Source organism: Haliotis asinina, chromosome 6 (assembly GCF_037392515.1).
Source record: "Haliotis asinina isolate JCU_RB_2024 chromosome 6, JCU_Hal_asi_v2, whole genome shotgun sequence".
Taxonomy (NCBI): Eukaryota; Metazoa; Mollusca; class Gastropoda; order Lepetellida; family Haliotidae; genus Haliotis; species Haliotis asinina.
This window is the reverse complement of record NC_090285.1, coordinates 47,442,540-47,458,464: the sequence shown is the minus strand read 5'-3', so window position 1 is coordinate 47,458,464 and position 15,925 is coordinate 47,442,540. Positions and strand designations below refer to the sequence as shown.

At 39.5% G+C, this 15,925-nt stretch overlaps 1 protein-coding gene across 1 annotated transcript; it reads left to right on the top strand.

The window, feature by feature from the left end:
• The first annotated feature begins 777 nt into the window (after positions 1–777).
• LOC137286612 (uncharacterized) lies at positions 778–14,584 on the top strand. The gene is made up of 11 exons (XM_067818562.1): positions 778–903; positions 1,255–1,311; positions 4,494–4,586; positions 5,717–5,842; positions 7,072–7,256; positions 8,362–8,443; positions 8,575–8,674; positions 9,090–9,273; positions 9,616–9,816; positions 10,462–10,566; positions 12,066–14,584. The coding sequence occupies exons 1-11, from the start codon at positions 864–866 to the stop codon at positions 12,339–12,341; spliced, it is 1,449 nt and encodes a 482-aa protein (XP_067674663.1). The 5' UTR covers positions 778–863; the 3' UTR covers positions 12,342–14,584.
• The last annotated feature ends 1,341 nt before the right edge of the window (positions 14,585–15,925 follow it).

Genomic DNA, 15,925 nt, shown 5'->3' with positions numbered 1-15,925 from the left:
ATGCTTTATATTTTAACAAAATGTCCTGAACTTCTGAAGACATATCCATAACCACGTCCATGTTCACCTCTTGGCTCTTTCGTTGACAAATACCCACTGGTAAAGGAATGAAGTCTGTCATTTGAAATAGTGTTTAACAACTTTGAAAAATCAAAATCAAATGTTTCAACACAACTGAACCCAGGACATGACACGGTACCAGCCTTAATAACAAAACCAAATTTACTTTCAAACATAAGCTGGGTACCGGCCGTGTCCTCATGCAGAACGCAACGTCACAGAAGAAACGTGACGCCATACCATTGTCCATGACGTCACGTCACCACAGCAACCTAATATTTTGCCCTAGGACCTCGTATGAAAAATATAAATCCCGATATTGTATCCCTCGTAGGTAATAAATTACATTATGACTTACAAACAGAAAATGTCCATAATGTCCCTAACAACATTCAAAAACAAATAACCCGCACATGGTTCGATTAAATCTTAAATTTTAATGCATGATAATTTCTACCCATAGAATATCAGCTGTTGTCCGTGTTTCTTTGAACTGTTTGCGTACATGACGATCTTCGTAAGACTAACTACCATCTATCAGTAACACTGTCTCACGTAAGACACGATACACCGTGAACGACAATGTGACGTCACCCATATGTGTGCTCGTGTGACGTTTTAAACATAGAAACTGTAAACAACAGCATTCGGAACAACCTATCATGTAGTTCATTACTCGATCTACCCGTTCCTTTACCTACATACCGAACAAGTCCGAAAATATCCGAGTACACGTAATAACACCTGAAATCGACTGCAGAATCGAAAACACCTTTCATCTGTTAGCAATGATTACATGAGCCATGGGGACTGGTTGCAGCTCTGATAGAACTACTGTCCAGGGTGAGATTAGAATCGACAGAGGATTATTACAGTGATAGGTCGATGTGTTGATTGTCGTGCTGTATATTCTTTAGATAGGTCTCTGTTTTCGCGAACTTTACGTCATGATATGGCCAAAGAATTTGCCCGTTTGGGAAAGCCTCTCAGTTTCTCCCGTAGGCTTTCACTTAAAGTATCATACACAACTAAAATCGTATAATTGCTTTCCATATTGTTGATACGACCGACTTTGACACTACTAGAATTTTACCAGAGACCATATAATATATCTATTATATGGTCTCTGATTTTACTTAGATATCAATCATGCACAAATTGTGACAATGCAAACTATGTTTTCCTTTTTTTCAGATGGACAGTCAATTTTGAAAACTAAAACAATCCCTGCATTGAAAATAGTTATTGTTGGTGAGTACATTGCAAGTGATAGATTAAGCATATGGGCAGTAGAAAAAATAATAAATGATTCACACATTGTACATTATAGCTAAAACGGCACCACAGCAGAACGGCACCAGAATCGTTAGCGGAAACAGCACCATATGTAAAAAACAAAATGACAAAACACTGACTTTATTGTTTTATTATTATTTTTTTTTTTTTAGCTATATATCAAACATTCTTTTGTCGTATTTGTTGTTATATGACAGTGTCCATCATGTTGTCAAAGGAATTCCTGCAACAACGAACACATATGAAAGGGAAATCCCCTTCATTTCACCTCACGGTAACGTGATACAGACATTCTGGTACCGCAAACTGGATGAGTCCATAAATCACACTGGTTGCAAGACACGGCATGTTGTTTTTTTTCTGACAGTCTTATTGCATACAACACTAGTACTGTGGTGAGACATTGTGATGAATGATGTGTAATGGGTACATTCTGGGGTTTTAAATACAGTTTCATTTTGACACTGAGTTTGAGTGATTCCAGTTGAGTAAATGGTTTCTATCACTGTCGGCAGAGTAGACGCATTTATTTTCTAAACATACTGCAAGCCTCTTGGGTATAGGATGCACTTTCCAATCACCGTCGGCAGAGTAGACACATTTATTATCTAACCATACTGCAATCTGATTATCAGGACATACTTTCCATAATTGTTTGTATGGATTATCTTTGTCGGCGGATGGTGAGTGTTTTGTTAATTACTTTGTCGGTGACCCACCTTGTCTTTCTTCTCCACTTCTACGTCTCGGCTGGCCTGCCTAGTTGATTATACTTACCTAAGGTAAGGTTTGAATTTAATACTTACCTAAGATATTTTTTTTATTTCACAAAAGTAAAACCAAGAAATTGTAGTTGGTGCTGTTTTCGCCTGAACCCTTCTCCATAAAAATCACCATCACCCCCAGGCCATAAATTATTAACTTTCCCATAAACGAATGGTATCAAGACAAGACAGATCGACCTCCCAAAAGACGGACTGCTTAAAACAACACATTTTATTGTGGGTTGCTTATGGCTTGATTAAGCTGTACCTTTGAATTGTATCTGCTCAGGTGAAAAAAAGGACAGCATTAGGTATAAACTATACTTTTATTAATTCATGTAATGAACTTCAGAGATACAAAGTGAAGTGCTTGAGAAATTCTTAACTTCTCTAACAGCTTCATTCATGACTACTCAGTATTCACTAGTAAACTAGGAGAGATGGGAGTCATTAAGACATTTTATCACTGCTTTATCAATATCATTTTGCTTTTCTATATAATTTTATATAATCCAGTGAACCCTGTATCCACTGACATGAACAAAAACAAATTTAACATCAGTGAAGAACAATAACAAATTTATTTTTCATATGCCCCCAGTTTGCTCACTGCTGAATACAACATTTATTGTGAAATTCTTTGAATCATTTAGAAGTTGGTGTAGTAATATGAGTATACTGAGTCAAAAACTAAACTTCACAAAGTGTAATTTTCAAAAATAATGAATAATTTTTCTCTGATGATACATCTGTGTATCGAAAATGGAATCCCTATTTTTCGACTCTTGAAAATGTTAGCAAAACCCACTCAAACTCATCCATTTGTTGTGCAAATGACATTAGTGCCAAATCAGGTTTTGCATGTGCAGTCGATCATATGATCTTCGCATCAAAGTTTTTTTCATTTGCATGTGTTTGCATTGGCTTCAAGGATTGAAAAAACACTTTTAAACCACAGTTCTAATGGTACTTTTAATACCACGATTGTCACATGTGCAACGTGAATGTGCCGTTGACATGTTGCAAGCGGGAAGATCAGTTATTGACGTTGCAAGAGCAATGGGATGCAGCTGCCATACTGTGTATGACTTGCGAGGTCGTCTACAACAAACTGGCACCACTTCTGATCGCCCAAGGTCGGGTCGTCCACATGTGACGTCACGAGCAGGTGACCGTCACATCCTCCTACGTCACCGAAGTGACAGATTTCTGCCGGCTACTCAAACCAGGGCTGAGATGTTTAGAGGCTGACTGTTCTCACAGACCATTTGAAATCGGTTGCGGGCTGCCAATCTCCTTTCTCGACGTCCCTATCATGAGCCATTATTGACACCGTCTCATCAACGTCAGCATCTGCTGTGAGCCCAACATCGCCTCTGATGGATGCAGAGAGACTGGAATCGAGTTGTCTTTAGCAATGAATCCAGGTTTACTCTCAGATTCGCGGACGGCAGGCAGTCGGGAGACGACATCGTGAATGGTATGCCCAATGTTGTGTACAGGAAGTCGACTGATTTGTCGGCGGAGGTTGCATAGTGTTGGGCGCTTTCTGTGGGAACAACCGTTCCTGACTTCTGGTCATCCGTGGAAACCTTACAGCTGCTGCTTACCGCGATCAGGTGCTCACCCCTGAACTCGTTCCTTTCATGGCGGCTCATGGCCCAGGTCTACAGTTCCAGCATGATAATGCTCTCCCGCATACTGCGATGTTCATGAAATTTGCTTCAAAACACTGGAATCAACATCATGGACTGGCTATCGAGGTCCCCTGACCTTAATCCAATAGAGCACATTTGGGATGCACTTGGGAGAAGGCTTAATGGTCGTAGGAACCAACCTCAGAATTTGCTGAAACTTGATGCTGCCTTGCAAGAGCAATGGCGCAGAATCCCCAACCAATTGTTCACACACATCAGGCAGTCAATGAGGAGATGGTGTTTGGCAGTGGTGAATGCGCGTGGCGGCCATACACAATATTGAACTGAGAAATTCCGAATTTTTATTCTTGTGACTTGACATTCTGTATACCCATGGTTAGGAATGGCAGTGTAGCCTAATGGAACTGATTGTGGCACTGTCAGTGTATTGAGTACATCAAACAGATGTCAGCAATGAAATAATATCAGTTTAACCATCTTACCATCTCTTGTTCTTTTGTAGTGCCCTGAAGAAAGAATGTGAAGTTTCTTTTTTGACTCAGTATAGTTATCCACAACATTTGTCTTGTAAGTTGTATAGCATTTATTATGTCATCTGTCTGCTATCTGTTTTCTATTTCTGGATCAGAACTCCTAAACCGCTGAATATATTTTTGTTGAAACTTGTTGATCAGATCATTCTAGTTGAGAAATGGTGCATGTTTCTATGCTGCAGGTGATCCATCAGTAGGAAAAACCAACATATTCCTGCGCTATATGCGCAACCAGTTCAGCCCACTCTACATTCCTACACAGAGGGCTGTCATTGGTATGTATACCAACAATCAGCATTTGGTTACGTTTGGGGCCATGCAACCTATTTGGTGGTCCAAATTGACACACTGAGGCGCTATGGTAAGCATTGCAATGCGGAATGTGATGTCATATCGGTGTAGCCAGAAATGGCAAGGATTTGTAATAAAAACCATCGCTAGTCGATGTCAGAGGTATTATCACATGGTACTTTGGGTATGGGAGATTTCGTTCTTAAACATCTGAGGTTCCTGATTGTTGTTTGTTATATCTTAGTACAGCAAACAAAAAACAAAATCTGCAACACCTCTGGAAACGACAAGGGCCCCTTTCCTCAAAGCGATTGTATCATTACAACTGTCATAAGTCTATGTTAATTTTAAGTATGGGAGTTCCATTCATTGTAGCTCTAGGACTGCTTTGAGGAACGTGACCCAGGACTGTAACAATATATTGCACAATACAAAATATGAAATTGCTTCATGTATGATAGTACTTATGTCAATAGGTGTATAAAGATGCTTCTAGTACTGATGATGTTATGCAGGAACGTCATTAGTTTAAACAGCTTATATGATATAGATGTATATGATAGACAGTGGACATTAGATTCTTGTACTTTTTGTTGTTGAATGTCATTTGGGATTCAAACCTACATGCACAGTCCGTCCTTAATTAACAAAACACAAATTAGGGATCTAGCCCATTCAGCCACCATAGCTTACACAAAATGAAAGTCAACTGTTGGTCTAGATGACATGCTTTGTGGACCCATCTGACTACAGTTCCCATTGTAGTGTTGCCAGTGCAATGTAAAACCTGAACTCACTTAACATCATATTCATCAGTTACATATGTGTTCATTATTTTACATTTGACCACTTTCCAATTTAAAAGTCTTTGTGTATTCATAGCTTCACCTCAGAATGCCCTGTTAATTTTAGTTATTCTGGTATGTATATCAAACACACTTCAATTATTTTAACTTTATACGTTCTTAAAACATGAACATCTCATTATCAACAATTAACCAAGTATAAACATCTGTTATTCACATGTTTATGGCGCCTTTAGTCACTTTCTACACAAAACATTGCACACATGTTACATAAGTTGTTTATCCATTGAATTAACTCCCTTGTTCAGAGAACCATGTGATGAAGGTGAATCTACCAAGCCATGCTGTTGTGTCTCTGTCCCTGTGGGACATTCCTGGAAGGGAGGACATTGACCTCTACAAGTCCTACTTCAGGGACCTGGATGCTGCCATTGGTAAGTCTGTAAGTAAGTGTGTTAAGTAGCTACTGGCAGTGCATGAAATAAGACCTGTCCGACTGCTTAGACAGGCTAGATTTCTGATGGATGGTCTAAATTTACAGGTAGTCAGCTAGATTTTTTGGTAAAAGTTTTGTGTGTTCCATACATCTGAGTAAATTCACAATATCTTGGAGTTTGGTAAAATCCTTTTCAGGATGGTAGCATTATGAAGTTACCAGCCCTTATATCTGGCAGGGATTTTGGCTTATTTCATTCACTGCTATTAGTCATAATCTGCACTGCAGGGTTTCTAGGCTAACAGAGTTTGTTTGGCTAATTCAGCCAGTAGACTGTACCAGAGCAACCAAATACATACAAGGTAAACAAGTTGACTTGTCTGCCACCAGGGGTTGTGGGGTAGCTTAATGGTTAAGGCATTCAACAGTGACACCAAAGATATTGATTTAAGTCCCAAATGGGTACATTATGCTTGAAGCCCATATTTGTTATGGCATGCCAGGATATTGCAGGAATAGCGGTGTAAAGGCCAACTCACTCACTCACTTATATGCATCAATCATATGGCAACTTCACTGTTTCCTGTCCAAAAATTGTTGCAGCACGCATTGCAGTATCCAGTAGAATAATTAAACACACAGTCTAGTGGTGAAAAAATACTCTCATTGTCTTTCAAGTAAGCTTAGCTGTATTTATCGATTATTTCCAGACTTGAAGAGAATCTAATAATGGAAGAGATGGGTTTTGTAACACATATCTACATCCTCGATTATTTCCAGAACATACATTCCGATATATCTCGACTCTACCTTGGATGCATCTATGGCCTGGCCTGATAATTTTATTACCTCCCTTTGCTGCCATCAAATCCTCCAATCAGCTAATCCACCATTACAATGGAGCTTGCCAGTGTTAACAAATATTGCGGTCACAGTGGTGATTGGTTTGTTCGCAGTGCAGCTCAGATTTTGGGGGTAATCATACAGACAAATTGACAGGTCCAAAACTTTAAGAATTTACAATGGAAGAACTCCTTCTACTTCTTTCAGAGTACCTCTGCATCATTTGTGTTGCCAAATTTAATGAGTCTGATAATTTGAAAAGCGAAAGTGAGATGTGATTGGTATGCTTAACTTCCCAGTGTAGACACCACAGAATGTATTCTCTGGAGATTATCGAGGATGCATCCTGGGATAATATGAGGTAATTCTTACTTGTGTTTGCAGTGGTAGTTGATGTGTCAGATCCGGAATCTATCATGATGGCTAACGTATGGAAACAGATTGTCGTGACAAACATAAAGAAGACAACACCACCTAGTGATGGAGTTGAGAAACAAGATGTGACTGGCACACTCACTGTGGACCCTGTCAAGTTTCCCGTTCTTCTCTTAGGAACCAAATGTGACATAGTGAGTGCCTCTTCTTTCACAGAAACAGTGATGATGAAATGATGATGATGATGAGTGAGTGAGTGAGTTTTGTTTTACGCCGCTTTTAGCAATATTCCAGCGATATCACGGCGGGGGACACCAGAAAATGGGCCTCACACATTGTACCCATGTGGGGAATCGAACCCGGGTCTTCGGCGTGACGAGCGAACGCTTTAACCACTAGGCTACCCCACCGCCTGATGATGATGATGATGATGATGATGATGATGATGATGATGATGATGATGATGATGATGATGATGTAATTACATGAAACTAAACAGTGAAGTGTGTATTTTGTATCTTTATGATCCTCCAAGAAATATCCCATTCTCTGATATATTCTTTTTGTTTGTTTGTTTGTTTGTTTGTTTGTTTGTTTGTTTGTTTGTTATGGGATAGCTCGCACCCAGAGTAATGTGAGTTACACAGCATGATGTACTAGTAAGGATATGTTTCCATGGGAGCTAAAAGGATGTACAAAGGAAAGTTTTTTCACTCACATACCTCCATAAATACAGAAAATATCAAAGTCCATTGCTTTTGGGCAATGTACTTAAAGTGATCCAAACTTTGAGTTTGAATGTTTGCAGGCAACATTCGCAATAATCACTCACCGTGGCCCAGCACTGGTTGTCATTGCATTGGGCTGGCAGTTACAAATATCTGCAGGTCCTTGTAGCCTTCAGTAAACCATCAGTCTTTTTTACGACTGGAATCTTACCCATGTTTTTTCCCCTTTATTTACATTCAGGAATCATCTATGATTCATCATGTTACAATAACTAACAGTATCAGTTCCTGGTATTTAAGCACTTCGCACATAGGAATGTCAACACTAGTCTTTAACAAATAAATACGTCTATCTGCGCCTCTTCACCATAGGCTTCATTAATTGATTTTCTAGGAACGGTGTGAAACTGTGACCAGTTTAGTCTATTTTGTTTTTATTGGTTTGACTTTAGAAAAATGGGCCTGCAGATTTCATTTCTGGCCTGTAGATGTTAAAACCTGCAGGTGGCAGGAGGACCTAGCGGTCAACTGGCAAAGTATTGCAAACACTGAGTTGTGTGAATGTCTGCAGGTGGAACAGAGAATGGAGGCAGAAGGCCAGAGCTTGTATCCTCAAGGGAAGCGTTTGAAGGACACAGATTACAGCAAACTATGTGAGTACCGTGTGTAGCGATGTCTCCATGAAGTTCTGTGATGTTTTCATCTGTTGATTTTTCTAGCTAGTGATGTTTGTGTGTAGATGGTGATGTTTGTTAATGCTGTTGACGTTTGTGATTGTTTACAGTATCTGATGATGTTGACATACTGTCTGACAGGGAGACTAATAAGCCAGCCTGTGTGTTGGAGCTGGAGAAGATGGCGGAGGAACATAACTTTGTGGGCAGGTGAGTCTCTGGGTGCAGTCTCTGTAGAATCACTACAAGTGAGTGAGTTTTGTTTTACGCTGCACTCAGCAATAAAATGGTGGTGGTCTGTAAATAATTGAGTCAGGACCAGACAATCCAGTGATCATTAGCATGAGCATCGATCTGCACAATTGGGAACCGATGACATTTGTCTACCCTGGATCTTCGCAGGTCTCCCTGCTGGTACTACAAGGAAAACTGTATATCTGTGATACACTGTATATCACATGAGAATCTCCGACTTATTGTAGATGTGTAACATTTCACAACAGAATGTTATGAAGTGATACAAATATTCATTTATCCAGACATTATGTGAGAAAAGTGTTAGCATAAGTGAAGTTGGACTTTATATTTGTTACAATGTCTGTGACATCCTGTACACCTGTTACAGCGTGATGGTGTCAGCAAGTGATGGCGATGGTTCTGTCCACACCGCCATCCAGAGCTTCATCAGACACATCCTGGAGGATCAGTTCATGGAGAGGAGATGGAAGTCTCGGACACAGACAGAGGAGGTTCCAGATACTGACCAGGAGAAGATCACCAGGAAACTGAAAACTGTTGGCATTGAACAGGTGATTAAAATTATATCAGTGAAGTGGATGAGTTTATCAAATGCTTAGGATATTGTTTGACGTTTTAGTCGTATTGTTGCTCATTATCAGTCAGTCAAATTGCAGAAGCCGTGAAGATCCAGGTTAGAATTGGTCTTCAGTAGCCTGTGTTGGCAATAAACAGGATTCAGTGGTCAGACTTGCTGACTTGGTTGGCACATGTTATTGTATAGATGTTTGGTCCAGGCTTGATTATTTATCGACCACTGGAATATTGCTGAGTCTGGCATTATATTAATTTAAACAACATACAAATAATCAACCGGGGGTAAAGACAATATTTACCTGGAAACACTGTTTCAGATTGACAAGGCTTTTGGGGAGAAAGAGCTTGTGAAAATCTTCGACCGCATTGACACCCTTAAAAATCTCAATGACAAGTCTTTCAAGAAGTTTGTATCCTTGTGTGAAGATGTAGAGGTCATAGGTCATGGTGAAGGAAGTATAGAGAACTGCATTGTGGGATTGCGGAAATACCTGGGTGAAGCAGACTTCAAGTTGCAGGTATGTACTCATGTGATTGTTTCTACCTTGTTACACTGAATGAGTCTATGGGCACCATCAGGAACAGGATTTACTCATTGTGCAAAGTTCTCTCTGAAGTTCACACCAGGAACATGTGATAATGGGTTTACAGTGGATTTGTACTAGGCAACACCACAATGCTTGTGAGCTTCACCAGAGTGGTATATGGCTGAGACTTGTCTTACATCGACTTCTCATCCCACATTTAACTCATGTGCCTTAATAAACAACAGCATTAAACCCACACTGACTTAAATGGCAACTGCTTGGTGAGTGTAGGTGCGATGTTTTGAAACTGGTTGCATTCAAAGGGTTCCAGGCACGTTTCCACTCAGGATTGATATTCTGCTGTTTCTGCTGGTGGAAAAGGGAGATAACTCTACAGTGTTTGACTTGAAGGCCCAAAATCCATAGTCTAATGGCAAAGTTTGTCTTTATTCTGTTGATAGTTGATGCTTTCACCTCAACCATTGTCGTATGTTAAGGATCAGAGGCAAAGCCCATATTGCTATGAACGATCACAACCCTTTAGTATGGAAGGGAGATAGTTTAGAGGTTGACTTGAAGAATCGAAATCAGTGTTGTAATCTAATGGCTTTGTTGGCCTGTTCTCTGTTGTTTCAGCTTGTGGAGAAGGGAGAAGTCTATCAGTTGAGAGTGAAGCGACTCAGCGAGGACACTCACATGAGCAAAGCACTGAAAAACATCCTCACAACATTCAACAAGGAGGTATGGCTGGAAGATGGTGGAAGGGGCTTAAGTGTGGTCGGGTAGGATGAGATGGTGTGGAATCTGAGAGAATGAGTTGTATGGAGTGTGTTGTGAAGGGATGTGATGGCTGGAAGATGGTGGAAGGGGCTTAAGTGTGGTAGGGTAGGATGGGATGGTGTGGAATCTGAGAGAATGAGTTGTATGGAGTGTGTTGTGAAGGGATGTGATGGCTGGAAGATAGTGGAAGGGGCTTAAGTGTGGTAGGGTAGGATGGGATGGTGTGGAATCTGAGAGAATGAGTTGTATGGAGTGTGTTGTGAAGGGATGTGATGGCTGGAAGATAGTGGAAGGGGCTTAAGTGTGGTAGGGTAGGATGGGATGGTGTGAAATCTGAGAGAATGGGTTGTATGGAATAAGTTGTGAAGCGTTGTGACGTATAGGAAAGGATGGTTTGGGATAGAACAGTGTTTGATTTCAAACCCCAGTTGAGAAACTGGAATTATAGCTAAAACTACAGCAAATGTGTAAGACTATGTACATATGGCAGGCATGTTTCTGTATACAGAAATGTACCCTAAAGAAAGTCAAAATACATAAACGTACGTAATACCCCAAACCCAGGGATGAGTCCATATTCCATAACCAAAAACCATAACCGTACGTTGTTGTTCCCGTTTAATTGATTTGCTAGCGGTATTGTGCGGTGCAAAAAGTTTGTTACTGTGTATGCTGGTTTCTAATATACTGTAATCGAATACAACAGTATGACATTTCTGATGAAGAAAATGGCAGAATGCAGAATGGAATTTTCAGCTAGAGTATCTGGGGTACACTTTTATAGTACCTACCATAGAGTGAGTTTATATTTGCAAGGATGGTGTTGTATTGGATACAGGATTTCTTCGTGTTAAAGTTGGGATTGATATACGGGGATTAGAATGTATAGGAAAGGTCAAGGGTAGGATAGAGTTTTTGATGTACTGGAATTGGTAGGCAATCAGAGGTGGGAGCTGATGAGAAAGATGGATAGGGATGTCAAATTCAGGAGTGATGTCTATGACAACCAGATCTGGGGTTTGAAACATTGTAACCAGGGGTTCAAAAATATTTCGAAAAGCTACTTACCACAGGGCAAGTGACTTCAACGTCACTTGTCCTGACAAATTTCCACTTGCCCTGATTTTATGACACGATGCGTGATATTAATGTCCACTGGACTATTTATCGAAGAGTGATAATTTCACTCCCTACTAGCTCTACTTTATTATTATTGCGAACTTTAATAGCGTCATTATGAGCAGATAGGAAATGAAATCCAAGATTATTTGCAGTTTGAAACAAGGGGAAATTATCCAGTAGTCCACGGACAAGTAAGATACCATTATTTGATTGCCCGAAATGAAAACTGACTGGTCCCAGGCATTAGGCGATGGGATTTTTTAACCCCTGGTAACCACTTGTGTTCTATGCTGTCCTTCAGTCAACTCAGATATACTAGCTGTATGTTTCTGTGACAGTATGCAGCCTCTGGAGCAGTCATCCTGAAAGAGTTCCCTCCCTTGGCAGAGCGTTTGGAGCGAGTTGACCAGAAGGTGGCAGTAATTGTAGCCAGTTATGAGGAACCAGTGGAGTCTGGAGCCCCTACTTCCAGCATCCGTGAGGAGCTGAAGTCTCGGTCAGCCAAGGTGGAGGAGAATCGGGCAGTGTTACAACACTACCAGAGCTTGGCATCTCAGTGTTGTCAGAACGTCAGCAACGTGGTCTCAAGAGCAAAAACAGCATTTATCTGGTGAAGTGACATCTTCATCATTGCTTCAATGCAAATCCAGCATTATTCAAATACAAATTCATATAGCAAGCAACTTTGCAAATGTTTACTGTGTTTAAGTGAAGGAAAAGTCATCTTCATATATAAATTATTGGTATTTGATGGGATGGATTTCATTGGACTTGATGTAGCTGATGAAAACCAAAATATATATGTTATCTTTTACACATTTTATCAGATTCTGTATTTGAAAACGTATGGTGTTGCAGGTGGAAAAGTTGTGACCATAAAATATTAAGTGTCTGGAATAGTTTGAAGTCTGAAAATTATGAAATAATTAAGTCGTGAGACTGAAAGTAACTAAAGAACATGGAATTATGCAATGCATTATCTAAATGGCAGTCATGATGGCCCAGAGACTTACCAAGTGAGATGAAGTTTCTGTACCTTCTAACAGCAGTTAATATATAGTTTTCTATTCAATTACTTTAATAGAAGTACACATGTATTTCTTGTTATATCTATGATAAAGGGGTGAAATGCAGTTACCAATAATGGCGTCAATAGGAGTGGACATTGCATGAAATGTGTCTTAGCATTATGATGTCTCAGCAGGCACACATTTATGTGTAATGAAATTGATGAAGAAATACTCCATGAATTGGCTTTACCTTATGTGAAGATTATATATTTTATGTGTCCCATATCATGTGTCTTACTACACCAGCTTATCTAGCACTTATTTACAAATGATGATTTACTTGACCTTGTCAAAGTCAGCATTAATACAATCAAAGTATTATAAATGTCATGTAGGAATATGCACCAAAGAAAGAAATCATACACATCTTTCATGAAAATTTTACCTATTTACTTTGAAATGGTAACAATTGCTGATTTTTTACCTTTTTATAGTTTGACTTTGAAGTCATTTAAAGCATGTTTACAATTTACTGTTTACATGTGTTGTTTTTGACTAATTTATGCATTTAATGTGAATCAAAGACATGTTGTAGAGAGCTTTATTGCATATTTTGTGTCATTTTTGTGTAACCTGTATCTTATTACAAATATATGAATTAATAATGTTCAGTTTATGCTTTGTACTTGTTTTGGATTTAGTAGTCGATTTAATTGATGCTAAAGTCATTGCATTAACACACAGGTTGTTCATGATAGAAGATGATAATGATTTTCATCTATTTATTTGTACATTCTACATATATATTTATATTTTCTGAGATTTTCTGAAATTATTTAACAAAAAGGAGAACTTGTTAAATTTTCATGTACAATATTTTTTAGTTTGAATTTATTGAAGGAAAGAAACATTTGTGAAACATCCACTGAACATTCACTGAAGCCTTGTATTTGGACATCAGTTTTTGAAGTGATGGACAATGTATGACATAGTCTCTTGTTCTTTACCCTTGAGAAGGTGGTGGGGTAGCCCAGTGGTTAAAGCCCCTGCACGTCAAAACAGAAGGATGATTCTCCACATGGGTGCAGTTTGTGAAGCCCATTTCTAGTGTCCCCTGATGTAATGTTGCTGGAATATTGCTGAAAGTGACGTTAGACTCAATTCATTCACTTTACAATTGCTCAGTACGAAATTTTAATCAGTATTGTGAACAGTTTAAAAATACGGACAGTGGCAATAAGAGTTATTCCCCTTACTCTGTATACCCATGTCTCAGAGTGTGTCATATGTCAAAAAAGGCTACCACTGGCTATTAAATGTTTGTTTGTGATACATTTTAGGTGTTGGGTTGTGTGAAACAGGAATGACGATTTCTGAAAATTCTTTGGAGATTAATGTTATATACGCAGAGGATTGTGCGCCTAATTAGATAGACAGTTGCTGCTGTAAGACATTCTTTTCCTTTATGTGATCTCCTTAGCATTTGTGAAAATTTTGAATTCCTTATACCTATATATGGTATAACAAAGGAAAGCAATATGGTTTCGAGTGAACAATTAAGATAAAACCATATTGAAATTTCAGTCCTGGCCTTGATTGAAATGCTTCAGGACCAACTCTTTACTCACACATCATTTATGCACTGAATTAATCAAAATACCCTTCTAAGTTACAGGTAACATTGTATTCCATCCATGAATTTGCAATTTTTTGTTTCAAGAACTATTTTATTGGTATACAGTATTTTCCATGTGTTGTTATAATGGTATGGTTATGACTGTGAAAGCAGGCTTTCACTGGGAAAACTTTTTCAAAATTTTATACTTGAAATAAATATTGAAATCTCAGTCTGAGTGGTTTTATACTTTAGCGATGGCAGCTAAAAGTCTACCAGATGGAAGATCATATTCAAGGTTTTCTGTTAGTGCCTCGAACGCCTCTGCTCATTTAGATTTTAGATTGGATATTTATATAGCGCACATATCCATGCACTAGTGCATGCTCAAGGCGCTGGTATTTTTCCCTGGATCACCGGATGTCAGTCTCAACAGCACATCGTATTTCAATCTCAACTCCCTGGGGAGTATACAACTCTTGCTGCCACAAGGCGCACCGAGTTTATTGTGGCTCTCTCATCCTAACGAGGTACCCAATTGACAGCTGGGTGGACTGGGACCAGCACTTTGTCCAAGTTTACTGCACGTTGCTGTACCTGCAACTAGGTGTATGCACGTGTTCATGTGGCCACCATCTGGTCATATACCAACGGTACCATATACCAAAGTTGACTCCAAGGTTTTCTGGGCAGTGGGGTAGTCTAGTGGTTAAAGCATTTGCTTGCCATGTGGAAGACCCACGTCTGATTCCCCACATGAGTACAGTGTGTGAAACCCATTTTTGGTGTCCCCCACTGTGATATTACTGGACTATTGCGGAAGGTTGCATGAAAATAAGCTCACTCAGAGTCTCACTTTAACAGTGGCGAAAGAATGAGCATCAGCTGCTGGATACCTTTAAGGGTCCTTTTATATGAAGATACTGGAGCTCTTTCTGTAATAGAGACTGCAGCCTTTCAGATGAAGATACTGGAACTCTTAAGTTGTAGATAACATGTACTCTAAGCCAGCACGTATGCAATGTCCATTTTCTACATCGAAGAAAACTCAGTCTGACGCTGACCGAAACATGTTCCCTGGTTGTGTATTTGGTTGTGCAGCCAGTCAGCATGGACATTATTGTGAGTGATACATGCAAACAGTGCCATGTCCCTGCTGTTTGGCGTGGCCGAAATAATGTTACCGTTTCAAATGAAAGCTGGTAAAGACTTTTCTCCACTAAAAACAAGTGAAGATCCAGGTTAGAATACGTCATCAGAAAACCATGCTTGCCATAAAAGGCGAATATGCTTTCCGTAAGAGGTAACTATCGGGATCGGGTGGTCAGACTCCCTGACTTGGTTGACACATGTCGTCGGTTCCCAAGTGCGCAGATCGATGCTCATGTTATTGATCACTGGATTGTTTGGTCCAGACTCGATTATTTACACACTGCTGCCATATATCTGGAATATTGTTGACTGCGGCGTTAAACTGAACTCACTCTGCATGTGGTTCACTCACGTCCGTCATGACGCGAGAATAGAAGGCAAGAACCAACAAACACAAAAGGGCACATCGGTGAATGAATAA

Bases quoted from the DNA above. Each gene is read 5' to 3' on its own strand.
- LOC137286612 (XM_067818562.1), top strand. From the start codon at position 864: ATGGGGACTGGTTGCAGCTCTGATAGAACTACTGTCCAGG. The intron at 4,587-5,716 runs GTATGTATACCA...TCCCTTGTTCAG, and splicing joins TACACAGAGGGCTGTCATTG to AGAACCATGTGATGAAGGTG. The intron at 9,274-9,615 runs GTGATTAAAATT...ACACTGTTTCAG, and splicing joins AAACTGTTGGCATTGAACAG to ATTGACAAGGCTTTTGGGGA.